Here is a 21,421-nt window from a genome sequence, read left to right as displayed (position 1 = left end):
TCCACCTGTGCCAAAGGGGTTCAGCACATGGAAGATGCCATCTCACTGTGGAGATGCGAGAGATGCACCCAGAGACACCCCCAGACACCAACGCAAAACTGGGACAAGGCCATCCGAGATCCAACACACGTGTCCGATCTGCAGCAGAATGTGCGGTTGTCGCATCGGCATCCACAGCCACATGACGTGGCACAAACGCCGAAAGTGCTAACCCACCCACAAGAGGAGCAATCGTCGTCTTTTTCGATGGACAGCCAAGAGAGAGGTCTAGTAACTATAGTAGTTTCTACCGACGATAGCAGTAACTACACATTTCAACGGGGGGAGTGGGGGTGGGAAGAGGACATCAGTGGGCACGACAGGCGAGGCACACAGCACCAAAAAGCCTTCCAACGAGCTAAAGTGTTTTCTTAGCCTGTGCTGCAGAAGATTTTGTGCAGTCTGGCTTGTCTCCATGCACGCTGTCCAGGATTATCCTCAGCGCGTGCTCTTGCAACATTAATGGTGCAGTCTCTGGCTTGTCTTGATGCAGGCTGCTCTGCTGTTTACAAAGCGCGTGCCGCCGAAATGCCTTCATTGTTTGGTTGCTGTTGAGCGCGGCAACTCCTTTTGTTTTGCACGTCACAATGCTTCCACTCGTTTGTCGAGTTTTTTTTCTTGGCATTTTTTATTGGCAACAAAATGACCACCGAGTCTTTAGCGCCAGAACCTCCCGTCAACACTAAACAACCGTTTGCATTGCTCGAGGAAATCACGCATGTGCTGATGCGTCGTGGCTCAGTTATCAAGATCAGCGTACATTGTATTTTGAATTAAGTTTGTGTATATCCTTGGTCCAATACAAACTAACAGCGAGTGTTCATTCGGGGGCTTAATTTGTTGGCTTAGTGTACCTTATTGCAATGTAAACCCAGTTTCATTTTAAAGCGTTACAAGGCAGACAGAATTACGTTCATAGGCAGAGGAGTGCGTATATGTGTGCCAGGCATTAATATTACAAATGTTATCAGTTCAGGATAAAGTAATTTTATACTATGATATTTCAAGCTATAGGTCAAGTATTTTGATATAAAGCTTTCGTGACTGCAGCAACTCATATTCTTGGTTCTTTCGGTAAAGTCACGTTGAAGGGAAATAAAATATACAAAACAATAAAATTTTCACGACGTTTCGACTGTAGCAAACTGTGTTAGTCGAAACGTCGTGAGAATTTTATATATACATTTATTAGTTCCCTTCAACGTGACTTTACCGAAAGAACCAAGAATAGGTCAAGTAGTTAGTGCATTTTTTTATAGTAACAGGTATGACCGAGAAGGAACATTCAAATCTTCGACAAAATAGAGTACTGGTTCATGCGTCATCATACGTCTGTTATTATGCAGGATTGAGTCCGTGAGAAATGGTTTTCACAGGTTGTCCGTTCTTCATACAGTGCGAAGGAGTTTGAGAAACGCTATTTAGGTTTACTTTTCAGGAAGGGAGGCCATGTTCTGTGAGGGGGTCCGATTTCTAGGCTGTTTGGATGCAAACGGTCTTCCTAACAGCCGAGTTTTACAGGCAGATGGTCTAACACAGGTCCCAGAGTTCAGGCAGGTGTAGACGGGAGACTCCTGGCTATTAGCATTTGTGGTGGCCATGCCCAAGGAATTAACCATGAGGAACCGCGTTGAGGCAGAGTTTCTCCAGCAATAACCCGAATGCAGCTACAGACGGACGTGTCGCCATTGCATCAGCACCCAGGGGTCTGAAGCACCAAGGCACGCTTGCTCAAGGCCACAAAGAATATCGAGTCAAGCCTCCTTAGCGTGGTGGGGTGGTCGTCTTTTCCAGGAGGCGAGCACTTTTGACAATGTGGACATGCTTTGTAATGTCACAACCTAACCTTACCTTGATGCTAGTTAAAGTTAAGATTTCGTTTCTCCCCCCTTGCCCCACATTTTTGATTGACCTTTGATATAGTTTGTTAGTGTGATGGGAAAGGTCCCTGGAACATTATTTCCACATTTGTATGTTAAGGGAATTTTTTTATTACATATTAAATAAAATAAATCTAGATTCAGATTATTTATGCATCACAAGGTGCTCTTGTTTAAAGAAGCCAATGGCCGAAACGTTAGTACAAGTTGCTGCCATTGAGGGACTTTCCTTTGGGAAGAAATGTGGCCAAATGCAGCACTAATACTTCCTGCATGCATTCAATCCTAGTAAATGGTCAGAACAGCAGTAGCGTATGTCAGAATTTTATTTTTGACAATGGTCAGCAAGCTATGCAAGTTCCAGCAATCACAAGCCGTCATCAATAGCCACTCCCGTCGAGCACCACAGCCCGGCTCCTGCGCCTCCTGACGGCAATGGCAGCAGACAGGAGCGCAACGACTGCCGTGCCAATGACGAGGAGAAGGGACAGAGTCCCAGCCTTGGCCCACGATGAGGAGGGAGTCTCCAGCAAAAGCAGAGCAGCGTCGTTAACAGGAGCTTCTTCAAAGAGCACGGGGCCCTGCAGCGACACCACGTGCTTTCCTACCACGCTGGAAGCCTCAGAGACAGCGTTGCGCTCTGGAGAAACAAGAACAATCGGTTGATGACCACTGGCACATACAAAAGGACACCATTTGCTTCAGGTCAAGTTCCTCAGAAAAATCAAACGAGTAGGTTATTAATGGCATGCCACAGCTTGTCAAAAACCAGTCTGCAAAGTCAGTGAACGTGATCTAAATAAGAAGGAAAACATAGCAACATTACGACCAACAATGAAAACCCCTTTGTCATCTTGGAAAAGGGTTACTCTGCGAGTCTTTTCTAGGAAAACAAGCGCAAGATATTAAATAGAGGTTGTGGTGGTGCTCACTGTAGCGCCTGGTCTGTCCACACTGCCGATTGCACTCGGTGACGAAGTTGGGGCTGGAGCTGTCGCACACCAGGATAGAGCAGTGTAGGTACACCTGTGGCAGACAGAATGCATCGCGCCAGTAAGTAAAGTTTCACATGTATTAGGTAGTCCTTCTGCCCTCTTCAGTTGTACAAAGCACATGTCATCCCTCCATGAGAACCTGGTTTTAAAGTGGAAATAATCAGGCACTCACGAGGTCACGGGTGGTGCTGCGGTCAGAGTTCATGAAGGCGAAGGCCTGGAGTGCCAGACGCTTGTAGTGAGAAGGCAGTGGCAGGTCAGCGACACCAGGGAAGAACACACTGCAACAAGGAGACTGCACGGGGCAGCTGCACATGCAAAAAAGTGCCGTTTACCCTTAAGCCAACGCAAGTGTCATGCATTGGATTGAATGCACGCATCTCTATTGAAATCTGCACGCGAGGATTAAGGTCAGCTTTACAGTCAAGACATGTTCACGATGAGCCAGGCAGCCCAAATGCCAATTTGCAGTGCATCTGTGCGATGCAACCATCACTGCATGTAGCCGGCCTTGTACAAACCACCAGCTCTGGGAGGCAGAGGGTGGCTGTGTTAACATTCAGAACATCAACCCAAGGAGCATTGTGGCCATCGACATTTTGGATGGCACTGCAATCTTGTTTAAACGACGCCAGTACACAAGCCGTTGTCATTTAAAAAAAGGACGTAATTAGCACAACTCTGCTTACGTGGGGGATTAAAAAAAAGACAACCAATGCATCGAACCAGGTTACCTCTGCAGGCCCTGCTGTGGCAGTGAGAGGGTTTAGCGCGAACTACCCCACCCAGCCTCACCCATCCGTCACAAGCTTCCACTGCGTGGGGTCGGTGGCAACTGCCGTGGGCGTGGCCCAGCAGTCCTTCAGGAAGAGCACCAGTGTCGGGTCAGAGCGGTGCAGCAGTGATGCCTGCACGTAGAGCGGCGTTCCCAGAAGCGTTACCAGCGGGTACTGCCAGGGCTGGTACGGCGTGGTGTAGGAGTTGTCTGGCAGAGTGCGGACATGGTTCACAAGGAATTTGGATCAGAGGCGTGAAAGTCCTGTTTAGAGAGCACATTAGATAAGGCAAAGCACAAATCCTCCAAAACGTGTGCATTACTTTTGAATTGAACCAGGGCACAAGATCAACATTTTCCTGGCATAGAAACCATGGTTGATATTTCATTTGTATTTTCAAAATAAATTGTCACCCTCACCTCCGATTAGCATGGTTGGCAAAATACGGTGTATACAATGGCATCTCTAAATGACTGTAGATGTTGTAAGGGGCACGGTTTCACATGGAGGGGTGGGAATCAGGTGCTAAAAGTTGGTCAAGTTCTAGTCCCATTTAGGCAATTAGTAACCAATGAAGCTATTGGCAACCATTCGTTCATGCAAATGTGACCTGGACAAATGAGGCCAAGAAAGCAGTCCAATTTTGCTTTAAACAATGCCCTCAAGGAGACCGTTATGGTTGATAGTTTGTGCAAAAAGACGCATTTGGTAGAGCCATGGGAATTAAGGGTCTTGTCATCCCTTTCAATGTTGACCCCACACTAACATGGTTTCAGCTGGTAGCTGATAGATTCAAAACATTAGCAGAAATTAGCATTTGAAGTTACACGTCGTACCATGGAGAATGTGCAAGTCGTTCTAGTTAACTTATGGCTAACTAAGAACTATGTTTGCAGGTTCACAATACTCTGGCAGCACAGCCTAGCACGTTGTCCGTTTGTTGCAGTGGTTTGCAGTTCAAGTCCAGCAGCCATGCCGATTAATGCTGCAGATGCATCAAAATCTCATGCAGCCTGAATAAGTAGCAATTAAAGCAGGGTTGAGCTCCATCTCAGCACTGAATAAAATAAGCACGACTTACAGCTGGCATCCAGCCAGAGGTAATACGGAGAATACAGACCCAAGTCTTCCCTGGGTAGAGCGACACCACAACCTGTGTTCCCCTAAGGTGGCATTTGGCCACTCAGATGTGCACGTTGTGGGAGAGGGCAGCACTCACCAGTGAAGACCTGGAGCAGCAGGGAGAGGGGTCCAGTGGCCGTGGCTGGAGGTGGCGGTGGCAGAGTGCTCACCTGCACTCCAAGCTGCAGGTCTCCACTTCCAAGGAAGTGGCATTGAAGAACCATCCTGGTAAACAGACAACATCCGCCATAAAGGTATGCACCATGCCCTCACGGCAGAAAGAGATTGCAGGGTGTTTTGCAGACGTACCAGTCAAGGGACCACCTTGGTTAACACCATGTTTACATTAGCTATAAATCATATTCTTACTACTTCAGGAGATGTTAAAAATCATGTGAGACGAAGATAAGTCTCCCTTGTGCGTTGAATGTCCCAATTTGAAAATTAAATCGTTGATTACGGAAGCCGATTGGTCATGGTTCTGCAGGCGAATGCTGCAAATATTTAATGTCGCAGGGACAGTGGCCATTGATTGGGGTGGGTCTCCTCTGCAAGACTCTTGCTTGACCCTCATGAGCAGAGCACTTGCTGAGGGGTGGTGGCAGTGCTTACTTGTATGTGGACGACTTGGTGATTGCGACGTTTCCATCGACGCAGAGCTCCCGCTCAGAGGCCAACAGTAACTCGTACACGAGCTCTTGCCCACTCCACTGGACACACCAACAAGTAGGTCACACACACGATAATGCCATCGAGTGATCAAGCAGAAGAATACCTGGTGCTAGCCAAGAGTCGAGATGGCTCAATATTAGATATTATGATCCCCCTAAATTCTGCTTTGGCGCTCGATTCATTTGACACTCAATAATAAAGTGACCCTGCTGTTCTTTATAAACTCGTGCATGATTGTGCTCTGCACATCAAGGAGTTGATCATCGCGAAGGGTCTGATGCTGCACTTTACCAAGACCTATGCAAAGTACTTGCGAGAGTTTAACAATAAAATAGATATGATTGATGGCCACATTTAACTTGAAGTGACCACATTTTCCTGGTCCGACATCCGAGTTTGAGGAACCTGGACAACGCAAAACCAGACCACCGTTATGGTGGTAGAGGTTTCGATATTGCTTGTAAATTTGCCCAAAACGATCTCGACATGTCCATTCCCAAATCGAAAGTGGACGCATTGGTGCAACGGATTGTCCACCTGGAAAATATTGCGTTCGGCGAGGGCTGTTTCCCAGACCAGTGTAAAATAATGAATGCAACACCCCTTTAAAAATGTTGGCTTGAGCCATAGTGATCCCGTCAACTATTGCCCCATCCCACAGGTGAATAGAGTCGAGGGTCAGAGTGCATGTGAATTAGTTACTTGGCAATGTTGCTGCAACAGGCAGATTCAACCCATTGCAGTTTTGATCTTCCCGAAGTTCTATAGAACGGAGGTAGCTTAAATAAAAAGATCGCCAGTTAGCTCTCCAAGAGCTTATACGACTGGATCACACACGATATTTTGACACCATCGAACGAGAACTACCAAAATCGGGTAGCCAAGGTTCGGTTTATCCAGTACGGCACTGGGGTGGATCGTCTCATACCTCTATGGTCGATCAATTAATCAAGCTGGATGACGGCCATCACCTAGTTGGCATACTACAAAAATCCATCCTCAGGCCCTTCCCATTTTAAAGCATAGATTTGTGTTCCAATATCATATTATCGCATGACAACGTGTCAATATGCCGACGATACATTGCAGTGAAGTCAATATTTTTGATATGGAGCCTCAGGAATGTCGTACACACTAGCAGTGCACGAAACAGATGAATCGAGAACTATCGGGGGTTCTGCTGGTTGGCATAGGAAATCCATTTGTGGTATGATCAGGCGTGGCACTCGCCAACTCCAAGATTGTTTGCTACTCTTTTAGAGGCTCGGGCACCACACAACCCGAATAGTTCAATCGACCACCTTATGCAAAATATAGTCAGGTCCTGACATTTTTCATATCAGGCTCTACAACATACTAGACCATCATTGAGTCGTCACAGCCAAGTGGCATATAGCATCGTATCGACAAGGCATGACTATTGCAATTATCCATCTTACAGGTCATCTGGTAGAAACAGTAACACGCTGCAAAATGTACAAAGCGCTTTGGTACGTGTCGTTATGGTACTGTAAAATCCAACCAAATCCGTACAGTGCTTGTCGTGGTGTAGTGCCTATCGGTTAATAGGTGAAGTTATATTCGATTAATTTATGGTCTTTTGCGATGTTCTCCCGTGGCTACCATAAGCACGACCATCAACCAGAACAAATAATAATGTCTGTGCAAGAATTGATTGTTACCTCATTTACGCAAGTCAAATCCTATGCAATTAGCAAAATGTGCAAGCCACGACGAAGGAAATATGGCAGCGAGAACACTACTGCACCAGGCCCAAGTCCACTCGACTACGAGTGAAGGCGTTGGGATTGTCAACCGCAAGTGTCCGAATCGATTTCCGGATCCCATAGTCATGAAATAAATTGCGTTAAAGAGCAACCTTAATGACTGCACAAAATTGGCACACGCCAGTGATACTGCACACGTTCCCCTGTGGTGCATTTAATCCCATTTTCCAATTGGCATGAAGGTACGTCAATTGCTTTAAAGATTTAGGAGTGTGCTGAACCAGTCGCTGGGTTTCATCATGGTCACTGCACCACAAGTTACCCATTTAACTACATCAAGATGGGGGCAGGGCAAAGCAGAGTACAGGAGCGCAGTACCTGCACAGTGGCACCACACGCTGCCATGGGCACGTCAAAGACTGCAAGGTCTGCAGACACCAGCACAGGGCTGCACTGCGCACCGCTCCCGCCAGTCAGGTGCACGGTGCTCAAGTCCAGCGGTGGAGACGTTAGGTTCCGAGACACAGGCACCACAAAGCGCCCATCTGTGGTGCACACTGGGTGGTGCATAGTGGGAGGGTATGTGAGAGTTCGGTGAATCACGAAAGATGCCCCATGTAGCCCGTGGTAATGCAACAAGTTCAGGGAACCAGCACAGCAGGATGCTACTGTGCACCAACATAGAACCTCACAGCAAGAGCCTAATTCAGGTAGTGAATTCTGGAACCTCCGTCGAGTCGGCTACGTACCAGCTTCACTGTAGAAGCAGCGGCGTAGAGTGGTGTCGTAGCAGCAGCCACTCTGTGCACAGACATCCGCGCTCGGGACACTCTGCACAGCGTTGCATGGGAAGTTCCTGCTCTGACCAGAGCACGTGGCGATCTCTAACAGCAGGAGCACAACAGGTGATCGTACAAAAAACCCACGTACTTAAATAAGTCATCGTTTGAGCCACGTGTCAAGTATGTGAATGAGTGTTACTTGGTACATGACCAAATCACTCGGGCAATGCACCCAATCTCGGAAGCAGAGCAGGGTTGAGTGTACAGCAAAGATAGGCAAAGACCGTGCTCACTGGCTGTAAAGGCTATAGCAGTGCAGCACAGTTTGCATTGCAGGTCAGTGCCACTCAACCTTTGCCAACGAGGAGCAGCGTCGTGAAGCATGGTCAAATTAACCCTCAAGACCCAGGGGCAGTACCAACCAGCAGTGCATTAGGTAAACGCGTTCCTATGGTGTAACCATTGCAATTACCCATTTGGAGGAAATTGCATCGGAAAAGGATTCAAACAGCAATTTGTCTAGTAAAAGCCAAGGGCATGAAACGCAGTGGCATGAAATGCAAAAGCACCAGGAGAGAGGATCTAGGTCGATACAAAAAGGCAGCTGTTGACCCAGCAGACCCATTCTATAGCACCAAGTCATAGGTAGTGAAGTCTGTACGTCCGATTAGCAGAGTCAATGATACTCGCCTCCAGCCCTCGCCGATCTGAGGTTCTCAGGGCAGTCAATGGTGAAAGCCCAGACGCGTCCATTTAGTCCCTGCCGCAACTCCACCTGGACCTTCCTCCTGCCGTCCTGGTGAAATCAGCAGCCCTCAAATCGGACTCGGGGCCAGCGCTCCAGGAAGGCTCAAACAAATCAGTAGATTTGTTAGTGCATTCTAAATGTTTGGGCCAGGCCAGGTTAATGACAAGTAAGACTCAATAGGAAACCCATCGCCACCTGCCAGCCAAACTAAGATAGGCAGACCACACGGGGGTTGCATTCCTGGGTCCGAAATCACTTTCCCAAGTTAACCGTTGTTATTGTATAAACGGACGCTGTCCTGCTCTACGCGTGCAATACATTTTCCATATTCACCTTGCCACAAAACCTCCATTGCTCTTCCCACAAACCACAGCACTTACAAATTAGCACCGTTCACACAGGCATCACGATATCCTGGGCAGATCTCATTAGGCATCAACTACACATTTATTATTTCTTTTAACTTTCATGTCTTGTGCAAGTAACCTCAATTAGTGCACATCTTCCACATACATTTAGCTGTTATACACCATACATGTCCAAGTTCCCCCTGTGTGCAATATTTTTCTTACATGGACGTTGGTCTCTTAGAGGCCAGCTTGGATAGCGACCTTCTGTAGTAATACATAGTGCAGTTTATACTATACGTAGCATCAAACTGCTCCGAATCCCATTTTTGAATTGATTAGTACTGAAAGCTGCATCCATTAGCAGGCGTGAAACAAACTGAAAGCTCGTTTTGCCGTGTCTTGTGATGTAAACAGTTAACCGTTCACACATTGCCTCTATTAAAAGGTGGCCACTTGGTGACATGGACGTTTAGATGGCAAATCCTTTACCGTTATGCACAGGAGGAGAACAATTATGCTAGAGATAAGACTGATGAGACGGAGACTAAAGACAAAAAAGCAATGCAATGAGGCAAGGACATGAGCAAGAAAATATACTTAGGAATGGTTGGAGAAATGTAACGACATGGCATAATAGTGAGCAAAACACAAACTAAGGTAAACTGGTATAAAGACAAAGATGGCAAGATCTTGATATCAAAAACAGATGGAATGAGTAATGCATCGATTTTACAGGGATACCGGTCAAGAGAGCTGCTGTATAAACTAAAAACAAACGAGCTACCACCGAGGAATGATCGAATTCATAACATCTTTTAGGAAAATAGAAAAGGCAATAAAATACATCTGAAAACAAATTCCAGAGTGGACCGTACGAGCTAAAAAGAATTTAATATTGGAAACTTAGCACGAGCCAAACAAATGAGGGGAAAATAACACAGTAGACAAAATCCAATTTGATTAAGGCCAGACAACATCGTTGGCGCGTGATAGCTTAACGGTTATGGATTGCAAAACATCAAATTCGCTACTATCACACCAGCCCCAGCGGGTACTAGTATCGATGCAAGTCACAACGGTCTCCTCGTGTTCACCTCCACGCGCACGTGGCAGGCATCACCAGCAGCGGTGAAGTGGAGCCCAGCATCGTCCCTCGCGATGGAGAAGCCGCACGCCCCCTGCAAAGACTCCACATCCACGGCCTCATTCCGCACCGCTGGACACACCAAGAACAAAGTTAGAAAAACCTGCGTTTGGATGGCGTGTACACCACAAGTTAATGTAGGCAGTGTGACTGCAAGGAGAACAAAGCATTGTCAGTGTCAGCTCGAATAGGAAGTCTCCACAGTACCAGGAACGTCTTTAGGACACAGGATCCTCAAGACGCTGCTGGAATCACGGTACTCCCAAAACCTGCACAACGACCTCGTCTAATAGTTGCTAGCAAATAAGGCTGCGTGTCAGATTTCGCGACAAGATCTCCCAAGTCGTCCACGGAGGGAAATGCAGACGATGCGAGTAGAGAACCACAATCTGACAGGAGTCACCAGGTTCAGTTTACAACGAGTCGTCACCTTGCATAAAAATGTCCCAATGAAAGGAAGAGCCCATTGCACAGACACACACAATGTGGCATTGATGAATAAGGGAATCACCCATCTAGTAAAAACACGCAATTATCCTATGGAAGAAGATTTGATTCTCGTCATCTGCTGCATTAGACTAGTTGAAATGAACCCCGAAGCCAAATCATTACCATGCTTCGAATCCCAGATTCTTAAATGTCCCATTGTTCATGTGAATTACATTATACAACGCAGAGTCAACCAAGAAACCTAAACAGCGACACCATAGAAGAGAAACTGTAGAGGTAAGAGTACATCGAAAACAAAGTAGTTGGACCAAACAAGTTGCCAGAGAATCTGTCCAGAAGCAATTTGATCGTTTCCTTGAGAAGCTCCATGTAAAGTCATCATACAATGGATCAAGATGGTTAATTATTTCATCACGATTGAAGTGAACGCTCGTGGACTCACCCCGTACAAAGACACGGTAATCGTTGTCAGAGGAGCTGCTCCATCCCACAGAGAAACCCAGAGTGGAGGAGAGGCATTGCTTCAGCAGACCTGGGGGAGGCAGTTCAGAAGTTGGACAGGTCAACTACACCTTATGAAAAAATAAAACAGCCCGTGCCGGTTGCTGGGTGGGCGCACATCAGTCCCTTCGCTTGTCTGTGCACACAAGTCTGTAAGGTGCTGCGTTCTAATTTGGCGCAAATTCCAAAAGGTCACTTGCACGACTCGACAGTATAAATCTCACACCAGAGATAGTCAACCTGCAGCTTCGAAGCCACAGGTTGAAACATGGATCTTGATGTTTTGTTCATAGACCCCCCCGCATTAGACTCTTGAAAGAGTGGAAAGTTGCCACGGTAGATCCTGATATATGCAAATTATCAACGCGAGTGCACAATTCACCGTTACTACAATGGAAAGGAACTATGCCATGACGATTTTGCCACGCGAGTGTTACGTGTAGGTCGTGTGCGGTCAAATGGCGTACAATTGACTATTTTAAGTAAAGTTGGAAGAGCCGTGCCAATCAGTCACAAGCCACATTTTTCGAAAGCGTTATTATCGTTAAAAGGAACGTGCATGGGAGCGTTAATGTCCCCGAACAACCCCTTTCCAATGCACTGGGGGACTATTAATCATCCCCATGGCGGCCTCGTGCCCAGCAGCAGTGACGTCGGGTCACGTGACTGCTGCAGCGCACAACAAAGTAACCCCCCCCCCCCCACCTCGTCCAGGCAGCGCACTCGTGGGCAACTCATGTCGCCGGTAGCACCTTCCAGTTCACCGAGAGACGCCGCCATTCTAGTCTTGCACACGGCGGTGTCTGTACACACGAGGTGGTATTGAGAGAATGGGCGATGTGGTTGTCACGTGGCTACAGCAGCAGCAGCAGCGCCCCCTTACCACTCGGCTCCCCCAGCGTCCGCGGTCCCAGCGACTGGCGAAGCCTCGCGAGGACGGAGCCCAGGCAGAGGAAGCTGCGGTGGGGGGGGGGGGGAGCACGAGAAACGTGACCGCCAAGACGAGAGAACGCATGGGAAGGAGGGAGGCAAACACCACCCGCCTCCCCAAAAATAAAGTGGCCAGTGGCGATTTTAGGGAGCACCTATTATTCAAGGCCAGCACGGTGCACGATGGAGTTGGCGTGAACAGCGCCACGCAAAGCCACCTTTGGAACCCCTGCCACACACAAATGGTGCACGCGAGACATTTCAGGACCGCATTTTTATCTCAATGCATTGGATGGACTTTGTATTTATTTACAATAATGTATAATAGTGTATTGTTCTGTGCTTTGTTTTACTATTTGTTGTTTCAGTGTATGTAATAGCAGAGATTAGGGATTAATAAAGTACAACCATAACCACAATCATATAAACAGAAATATATTTTACAGCAATATATTGGAAGGGGGGGGGGGCGGGACATTTTCAGCAGATTTTAATATTGGGGGAGATATGTCCCCCCCAATATACATTACAACTACGCCCTTGGCCCTCTTATAAAAACGTACACAAGCCTTGATTAACCAGAGCTGTTGAGACTAAAACCCACCGCCACTAAAACCCACCGCCACTAAAACCCACCGCCACTAAAACCCACCGCCACTAAAACCCACCGCCACTAAAACCCACCGCCACTAAAACCCACCGCCACTGAAACCCACCGCCACTAAAACCCACCGCCACTAAAACCCACCGCCACTAAAACCCACCGCCACTAAAACCCACCGCCACTAAAACCCACCGCCACTAAAACCCACCGCCACTAAAACCCACCGCCACTAAAACCCACCGCCACTAAAACCCACCGCCACTAAAACCCACCGCCACTAAAACCCACCGCCACTAAAACCCACCGCCACTAAAACCCACCGCCACTAAAACCCACCGCCACTAAAACCCACCGCCACTAAAACCCACCGCCACTAAAACCCACCGCCACTAAAACCCACCGCCACTAAAACCCACCGCCACTAAAACCCACCGCCACTAAAACCCACCGCCACTAAAACCCACCGCCACTAAAACCCATCGCCACTAAAACCCACCGCCACTAAAACCCACCGCCACGCTCCTCCGGCCTCCTCACCTGGTCAGGAGCAGTAGAAGAACTCGCAGGTTCGCCATCGTTAAACAAATCGGCTGCGTCGCCTCCCTTCGCCCACGGCACCCCCTTTTATATGGAGAGCCCTCAGCGATCCCGATCCAGATTAGATCAGATCCACCCACGCATTGTCTCATCAGCGAGATTTTATCAGAGCGGATCCACTCACTCATTGTCTCATCGGTAGAGGTTTGCTCGATGTCGGCACAAGTGCATGGGTGGGAGCTGCACCGCAATCACGCAGCACGTACGCAGGAGGAGTTAATTGGCTCATTACTGAAACTAAATGAGCCCGCGCGCAGATAAAATCCACGAGTCAGGACGGGAGCTGCGTTGGCTCTGCTGGCGCCGTGCTAAGTCTCGGTTTTTGTTGTCCTTGCGATGGAGACCACGAGGGCTTTGTTCGCGGTCTTGGGGTTGTTATGTCTTGCCTCTGGTAAGTGGAGTTTGGTTGAAAGATGCATTTTCAATCTTTTTTTGTCGTGCTATGCAACTACCGTGTTGCCTGATAAGAACACCATAATATACCCGTACTAACGATGGGTTTGCTAGTGTGGCGTGGTGGTTGATTCACTGTTCTATATACCTGAACACCAATTTGCGTCCCGGTAATGTTAGCATCGGCGACAAGTGTCTAGACCTGGGCTTTGCCCTAATTCAGCCCGTACTGATCTGTATGGTCAAACTGACGATAGCAGTGTGCAAGACTTGATCCAATAGTGGATTGCCAAAACGTATTCTTAACCTGTCTTAACGCGTGTATTAAGTTACTGAGGTGCTACTGGGGAATTCGAACCCAAGTATTCGCAGCTCTGTGTGGATGATTGTGACTGCGAGTTTCTGAGACTTTCTACGGCTTCACCGACCACCTGTGTCACTGTTTGGGTAACTCTCGCGTCTCGTCCCGTGCGGCACCGCCAGCTACAGTGGCCACCTCCACCACGGTGAGTGTGGTGTGTGACGAGGCGACGCTCACGCTGACCGTGAGCAGGGACCTGTTCGGCACGGGTCACCTGGCCCAGGCGAGTGACCTGTCCCTGGGAGTGCCAGCCTGCCCCGTCACTGGGAGCGACGCCCTTGCTGGGACGGTGACGTTCCTCTACGCACTGGAAAGCTGTGGCAGCAGCCTCCAGGTAACTGGCTGCTAATGCTGCTGTAACATAATCTTCGCAATCCAACTGCTTTTTTTTTGGCCGCGTGTAGATGCATAAGAACTATAATTCCGCATTCGAGTCGAGCCAGACTTCTTCAATATCAGCGGGGTGTATTGCTTTGAAGTCCCTTTGGTATTTGTAGATCGGTCATTGCATTATTATGTTAAGGTCTGTTCTGGATGACCAGTCGTACATCAGAGCGTTTTTATTCTCCCATAATACATCAGGACTCTGCATCTGCCATGGTTTGTGTGGATGTGGTTTTTATGGTGGACATGAGCCAGGTAAATTAGTTAAACCAAGGAACTGCTGCATTGGGTCTTTCACCAAGGTGTTTGAGCTTTTTTTTTCAATTCCATTAGTATCGCACTGGGTAATAAACCCCACGTCTTCCTCCCGTCTTAGATGAGTGCAGAGCTGCTGTCTTACGAGAACTACCTCTACTACCGCCCCACGTCCAACACGGGCATTATCCGCACAAACTACGTCGCCGTGCCGGTCGTTTGCCGCTATCCCAGGCGAGTTCACCAGCAGTCTCTTGTTGATATTTGCTTCAATTTTGAAGTCCCGCTAAACTGCTTGCAATTCTAACACTGGCTTTAAAAACTTCGTGTATTTTCTTATTGTTTAGCTTTGCAAGGCCTGAATTGCAATAAGGCCAAAATGACAGTGAGTTAATCCACGCATGGAAAGTTTCCCTGTACTGTCTGTCGTGGAGGTTTTTGGTGCCAACTTTACTGATGGGTTCACATCAAGCGCCTGTGTTATGGCCTGCCTCAAACATCCTGCCTTACAAGTGTCCACGTCTGAAGTGGTGCATGCATTGCATACTGTGTGAACCACGGTCCTCTTAATTGTACTCCATTGGATAGCATTCATTGCACCAAGTCTCTTACTTACTCTTATTTGGTCCTCGTCGGTTGTAAGTCTTGCACTTTGCGATGTTAAATATACTCTGAAAATATGGTTCTGTATATATTTGCTTGTCTATTATTTGCAAGATGTTAACGGCATTGCAATAATAATCTGGTCACAATTTGTGCTGTTGAGAATCGCCCGCCTCTGCTCGTTGTAGAGAATGTGTGCCTGATCTCCTCCTCGCTGCAGGAAGGGGAACGTGTCCAGCAATGCTATCAAACCCACATGGATCCCCTTCAGCAGCGCCAAGGTTATGCAGCAGCAGCTGAGCTTCACGCTGAGGCTCATGACTGGTCAGTGGTGTGAGGACGTTGATTGCCTATTATGCACATGGCTGCTACCAGGATGGCAGTTTAGACTAAACCATTCAAGATGTTTGCTTGGTATTTAAGAATAGGCCAGATGTATAACCGAGGTCCTTAAACTTTATCTCATGTTTAAGAATAGGTTTTCCCCATGTTTCTGACAACAAAACAGGTGTAAAGATGTTAAAACGCCAAATTGAAGCCTTTTACAAGCAATCATGTCTGCATGATTCCTTCTGACCACACATTTTGTGGTTAATGCAGACACATCATTCCTTGCAAAAGGTTTCAGTTTGGTGTTTCAACATCTTAACACCTGTTGCCAAAAAAAGGAAACCTATTCTCATATTTTGGTACTGGCAAAAGGTCCCATGATTTTTCTGGGATTCTTCCACAAGCAGTGGCGTGAGCAAGCACTTTCCGAGCTGCGCTTTGAGTCTGCACTCGGCCTTGGTAATTGTGTTTTTGATGTTGTCTAATTGTTTGTTTTATTTAGACGACTGGAGTGTGGCGCGACCTTCCACCGTATACCAGCTGGGCCAGACTCTGAATGTCGAGGCGAGCGTGCAGACGGTGAACCACGTTCCACTCAGGATCTTCGTGGTCAGCTGCTTTGCAACCCCGGTTCCAGACAGGAACTCTCCCCTCAGCTACCAAATAATTTCTAACTCTGGGTGAGATTTCTCTCTCTCCTAATCCTGTCTGAATGTTTATGCTCCTTGTCGTAAAGGTGGCATTCCACTGCTTGAGTATATAACAGAGCCTGACCTTGGAATGCCGCTGAATCTTGCTCTGATGGTTAAACATGCCCAGGTGCATGGTGAATGCTTTTTGTCATGTGGTGTCGGTCAACACACTACTGATGAGAGATGTGGTCAATGTATGCCATTGGTGACTGCTTTGGTTTGTTTGGGTGGGAGGAGCCCCTTGCCCCTTAAGAAGTGGGCTTGGCGCACCCTCAGTGCATCATTATACAGTAGCAGAGGCGTACGACATCTCCTAGCGCTGGCTTTCTGCTAGCCTGCCCTATGTAAAGCCACGTGTCGTACGTCTACGGTGTCTGTGCAGGTGTCTGGTGGATGGCAAAGTCTCGTATGATGCTCATCTTACTTCTGGCTTCCTGCTCCGGCAAAGTGACAACGTCCTTCGCTTCTTCATAGATTCCTTCCGCTTCCTTGCGACGTTGACCAACAATGGCGATCAGGTGATCTACTGTCATGCATGCTTCTACAGACACCACCTTTAGCCACGTAGTAGGCAGTGTGGTTGAGTGAGAACCCATCTTCCTCTTCTCGGTCCAGGTTTTTGTCTTCTGCCAGCTGAAGGTTGCAGATGTTGCAACATCTCCAACGACTGTCAATAAAGCTTGCACCTACAGCCCCTCGGCTGCATACAGGTTGGTCTTCTTCCTTGCATTGCCCAGAAATTAGTTTTTCAGTGTCTTCCATCCAATAGCTTAATCCATGCCTTGCATGTGTGCTTAACTAAAATCCCTGAGACCAAACTTCGGTTTTTACCTGCAATTGGTATTACAATTATTGTGCAGTCCCACGGGACTGATCTTAAGCTGTAGTCAGGTGGTTATTGGTCGAAGCCTGCATACGACGTCTGTAATTGCTTTGAGCTCATTTTGAAAAATCTCTGCCTGTTAGCCACAGTTCAAATCTCACTCGTGGCTAATGTCAGGAGCATCAACTGAGCCTCGCCTTCGTAGATTTTTCTCAAGCTGATCACGAGGGCTGGCCACAGGCTACCCCTTGATGCTACAAATACTTGCAATACTTTTCTTTTGAAGGCTCTGACTATACAGGTCGGGTGATGTCATACAGTTAAACAAAACTACGCCCAGAGTTGTATTCCTGGCCACTGCTCCCATCGAGTGTGGTATTGTCGCCATCAGTCTGGTCGAGCGTGGTGCTGGCCAAATGGTACACCACCACGTTGCTTGCCCTAAACGGGTGCTCGATTGGCACTTTCCTCAAATGTGAACGGGTACGCGTGAGCATTGCCTGTGCAACTACAGACGTTTGTGTGCAATGCAGGTGGGTCTCTGCTGATGGCTCGGACTCGGTGTGCAGCTGCTGCGAATCCACGTGCCCCAGTGGAAGAAGGCGCAGGGATGTGGCAGCAGTGACTGGTGAGTACAGCCGTTGTAATCGGCCATTTAGTCATGTACAGAAGACCCTTGAAAATCAAGGGTGTTACGTTCTAGGAAATTGTCAGAAAATCCAAACTGCGACATTCACCATGTAAGCCTTACCTAAATAATGGTGTTGGGTATGTGGTAATCAAAAATGGAGGCATCACGATTGAAATAAGTACTGTCATATGGCAAGTAAATTAAATAGCCACTGTATCCTTGTAGACGCGATCTTTGTAGTCTGCTCGGGTTTCCGAGTCCACACGCTCGTGGTGAATCATTACCTGCTGCGCTGCTGGTCCTCTGAGTAGCAGCTGGCATGCACAACTACCCTTGGTGGCCCCTGGGCTTCAGGAGGGTTCCTGCCGCGTTCAGCTGCTCGTCACAGCTCCTCGCTCAATTCTCAAACTTCTAACATGTATTTGACCACCACCTTATTTCCTCGCAACTCTAACTTGGTGCAATACAACTTATCGCAGTCTGCAACTCAAAACATCACGATGAATGTAAAATTAAACTTTCAGCGATACTTTCAAAGCCGAACTCGGCACTTGGCAACACATTCGCCCGTCTTCTGCAAGACTCTAAATCCTTGGTTGATTTTGCGGGCCATACACGGGATCTTACCGTTGCCAGACTGATTTGCTATTTTCGCTTTTTAATTGTATCCGAAATTCTCCCACCTCGGCTCGTCTTCTCACAGACTGGAATTCCTTAGATTTTCGGCCAGCCATTGTGACCGTTCGGTGTGTCTTCGATTTTTAGTAATTTCCTAAATCACAAAGGCCTGGCATCCCCCCCCCATTCCTCTAGCCATCTGTGGAAACATATGCTTTAAATTACCCCAAAGTAATTCTAGTTTCACAAATTTCAGCAGCAATTAGTCTGTGGGGGAGGCAGGGGGGGGGAGGTGACTCACAATTTCTGTGCCTCAGCGCTACATCCCCATTAAATCATGATGTAGGCAGAATCGCTTCTTTGGGACAATGTATATGCACTAATGCATTTAATGATACCTGGTAATATGGGCTACAAAAGATCAAGCTCTTAAACCTAGGCATTCGCCACATTCCAAATGTGGTCCTCTCACTCAGGACCGTCGTATGCGATGGAAGATGTGATGCTGGGCCCCATCGTGATTGCCAAGCCCTTCTCAAATGGTGCTGAGCCAAGCAGCCCTGCAAAACGGCAGCAGCCACGGGCTTCTACATCTGCAACCCACGGTAAAGCTGCCAGATTCTTTCTTGGCGCATTTTGTCCCGTCTCGGGGTAAAAGCTATTATTTTTCGTACTTTGATACTGGCAAAACAGTCCCATGATGTATCCGCTCACCCAGGGATAAAAATGCTCCGATGAATGGATTATCTATGTACTGTTCACCGTTTGACGGTTTCTGGTTTTACTCGGACTAGGCCATAAAGAAGGTTGTCTCTGGTGTAGACCAATCCGTTTCATAGACGATATCTATATAAAAGGCGCATGTTCACTAAAAGTACGTGTGGTTAATACAGACTTGATTCCTTGTGAAAGGAATATATCAACACCTGTTTTTTTGCCAGAAAGGAGAACCTCTTTTCGTTCCAGCTGATTAAATTAAGGCTAAACCAGGACGTCCATGAGGCAATGACTCTGGTTGACCTCTTAGATTAGCAGTTTGTTATAATTGATCTCTATACGGAACTTTATGGAATTTGGAAGGTCTGGTTTCTTCCTCCTTTTGAAAAGGCTGACATCCAACTACCACCCCCTTCCCCAAAAACTAGTTGAAAAGGTACAAAACACGGATATTGTAGCAGTGTCCTAAAGCTATGCCCAACAGATATTGCCATGATCCTCCTTAAATGTACTTTGGTCGTCATATGTAAATATGTTTTAAGATGGCAAGCTGTTTTAACAGACCTAATAATATTTGATTGTTAAATAACATAAGATGTGTGACATGCTGAACTAAGCCCATCCACTAGTGTTAAATGGCAAACCTTGGTGAGTGACGTGACATTTTTTTAACATTACACCTTGACCAAATACTTGGATGGGTCAAATGCCCCACAACCTCTGGCATGTGGAAACCCTAGCTTAACAGCTCCGCAGTTACCCACCAGCCCTTTCTCTCAATTGACGTTTTACAGGTGCTGCTCCCGTCCTTGGTCTGGGAGTGGCTGCGCTCGTGATGGCTGTCGCGGCAAGTGCCACGGTGGCTTTGTTTGTTTCGAAGAGGCGTCACGTGACTCCTTCAAAGGAATTGGAAACGAGCTTCTGATCTTCCTTTGCTTAACCTATGATAATAAAACTCTGGTGCATTACTTTTCTGGCCTTGTGGGGTCTTTGCTTGGTGTTGCGAGCAGTTCGTGTAACTACATCATACCCCAGTTCATGAGGGTGAGTATGGAAACGATTAGGTGGTCTCCAATTCATGCATGCCAGGACTAGTGGAATGTACCTAATATAGGCAAATATTTTTTGACCTACCCAATTGTCCTCACTGGCAGGAATTATTTTGCATGTACAATGGAGCAGTTGACCAATTTCACGTAAATGCATTCTCATGCCACTTCATCTGCCATAAAAATGGCCCCAGAAGTTCACAACCGTGGCAGTAATTGGGCATTGTTAGTTCATTACAAAGACGGGCAATGTGTAAGATGCAAAAATAGTAGTATTTAATTCTAGATTTAAAGCTTTCGTGACTGCTAGGATCCATACTCTTTGGTTCTATTGGTAAAGTCACAACACAAGCGGCCTTCATCAGGTGAAGGGACGAGACTGTCTGGAGGACAGCGCTGGAGTGAGAGAAGCCACGCTTAGATCACGACCTTTAAGCTGTGTGAGATGAAAACAAAGCACCTTGACAAAGGAATTGGCATATCATTTGGCATTGAAATGGCTCATTGAAATAGCTAAGTTAAAGTATACACATCCGCAGAGGTACCCCTTGACAAAGGAATTGGCATAGAATTTAGCATTGAAATAGCCGAGCTTAAAACTGGTCACAGAAATAGGTATGTTAAAGTCGGAACATATACATTCACCGAGACACCTAGTACTAATCAAACAGGAGAAATTAGCGAAACACAACCACGCTCGGACAGGCGGACCTTTACACTGTGTGAGCAAACAAGGTGTTCTGACGAAGAAATTAACATAAAAATTAGCGTTTGATTGGCCGATTTTAGAAAAGAGGTGGTGTACGTGCCAAGAGCCTTAAACCAAAATATGTATTCATCCTAGAGAAATCTGAGCTCTGAAGCTCTGTCCATTGGATGCATGTCAAAGTTTCAACAACCTACAATTACACTATACAAAGTATGCATGTTTAAATTGCATAAATACACCAATTCCCATGCTTGGAAGTTGGTCGAATCCCTTGCTAAAATGTAACTGCTTACATGGGTAAGATTAAAAGTTACAAATCCCATTGCTGCAAGTGGATCTAGCACTGACTTAGGTTCTGTTTTTAACGTCTAATTTACAACGTCCAGGTTCCAACACGGTGCTGCAAAGTCTTTGTTAAATTTTTTATGGATGGTTAGATGCAGTGATTGTTACCATGGTGCATTCGCCCTCTGGGTTTGCAAGATACCCCTTTCTGGGTGTGAAACATGCCAGTTTTTTTTGAGGACCTAAGTTTCCAA

At 47.1% G+C, this 21,421-nt stretch overlaps 2 protein-coding genes across 2 annotated transcripts; one reads left to right on the top strand and one right to left on the bottom strand.

Annotated features, from left to right (window-relative positions):
* Positions 1-2,227: 2,227 nt before the first annotated feature.
* On the bottom strand, positions 2,228-13,334 carry LOC142907406 (zona pellucida sperm-binding protein 4-like). Its single transcript, XM_076056891.1, has 14 exons — positions 13,258-13,334; positions 12,272-12,345; positions 12,070-12,143; positions 11,128-11,217; positions 10,186-10,307; positions 8,684-8,789; positions 7,961-8,095; positions 7,590-7,768; positions 5,425-5,522; positions 4,910-5,037; positions 3,710-3,899; positions 3,087-3,222; positions 2,852-2,945; positions 2,228-2,559 (listed from the first exon to the last, which is right to left on the bottom strand). Exons 8-14 carry the CDS (start codon positions 7,614-7,616, stop codon positions 2,300-2,302), a joined length of 933 nt encoding a protein of 310 aa, XP_075913006.1. The 5' UTR covers positions 7,617-7,768; positions 7,961-8,095; positions 8,684-8,789; positions 10,186-10,307; positions 11,128-11,217; positions 12,070-12,143; positions 12,272-12,345; positions 13,258-13,334; the 3' UTR covers positions 2,228-2,299.
* A 262-nt stretch (positions 13,335-13,596) lies between these two features.
* LOC116958507 (zona pellucida sperm-binding protein 3-like) lies at positions 13,597-20,092 on the top strand. The gene is made up of 10 exons (XM_032981133.2): positions 13,597-13,708; positions 14,194-14,405; positions 14,832-14,944; positions 15,534-15,637; positions 16,146-16,323; positions 16,718-16,853; positions 16,951-17,045; positions 17,692-17,786; positions 18,884-19,012; positions 19,919-20,092. The coding sequence occupies exons 1-10, from the start codon at positions 13,654-13,656 to the stop codon at positions 20,047-20,049; spliced, it is 1,248 nt and encodes a 415-aa protein (XP_032837024.2). The 5' UTR covers positions 13,597-13,653; the 3' UTR covers positions 20,050-20,092.
* The last annotated feature ends 1,329 nt before the right edge of the window (positions 20,093-21,421 follow it).

Source organism: Petromyzon marinus, chromosome 79 (genome assembly GCF_048934315.1).
Source record: "Petromyzon marinus isolate PM22_M1 ecotype Great Lakes invasive population chromosome 79, UKy_Petmar_22M1.pri1.0, whole genome shotgun sequence".
Lineage (NCBI taxonomy): Eukaryota > Metazoa > Chordata > Hyperoartia > Petromyzontiformes > Petromyzontidae > Petromyzon > Petromyzon marinus.
The sequence above is the reverse complement of the archived record's forward strand: the minus strand, read 5'-3'. Positions and strand labels throughout refer to the sequence as shown.

Coding starts and splice junctions, on each gene's coding strand:
- LOC142907406 (XM_076056891.1), bottom strand. CDS start 7,616: ATGGCAGCGTGTGGTGCCACTGTGCAG. Junction 5,038..5,424: donor ACCAAGTCGTCCACATACAA/GTAAGCACTGCC, acceptor TCTGTTTACCAG/GATGGTTCTTCAATGCCACT. Junction 3,900..4,909: donor GCTGCTCCAGGTCTTCACTG/GTGAGTGCTGCC, acceptor GCACTCTGCCAG/ACAACTCCTACACCACGCCG.
- LOC116958507 (XM_032981133.2), top strand. CDS start 13,654: ATGGAGACCACGAGGGCTTTGTTCGCGGTCTTGGGGTTGTTATGTCTT. Junction 16,854..16,950: donor TGACCAACAATGGCGATCAG/GTGATCTACTGT, acceptor TTCTCGGTCCAG/GTTTTTGTCTTCTGCCAGCT. Junction 17,787..18,883: donor GGATGTGGCAGCAGTGACTG/GTGAGTACAGCC, acceptor CCTCTCACTCAG/GACCGTCGTATGCGATGGAA.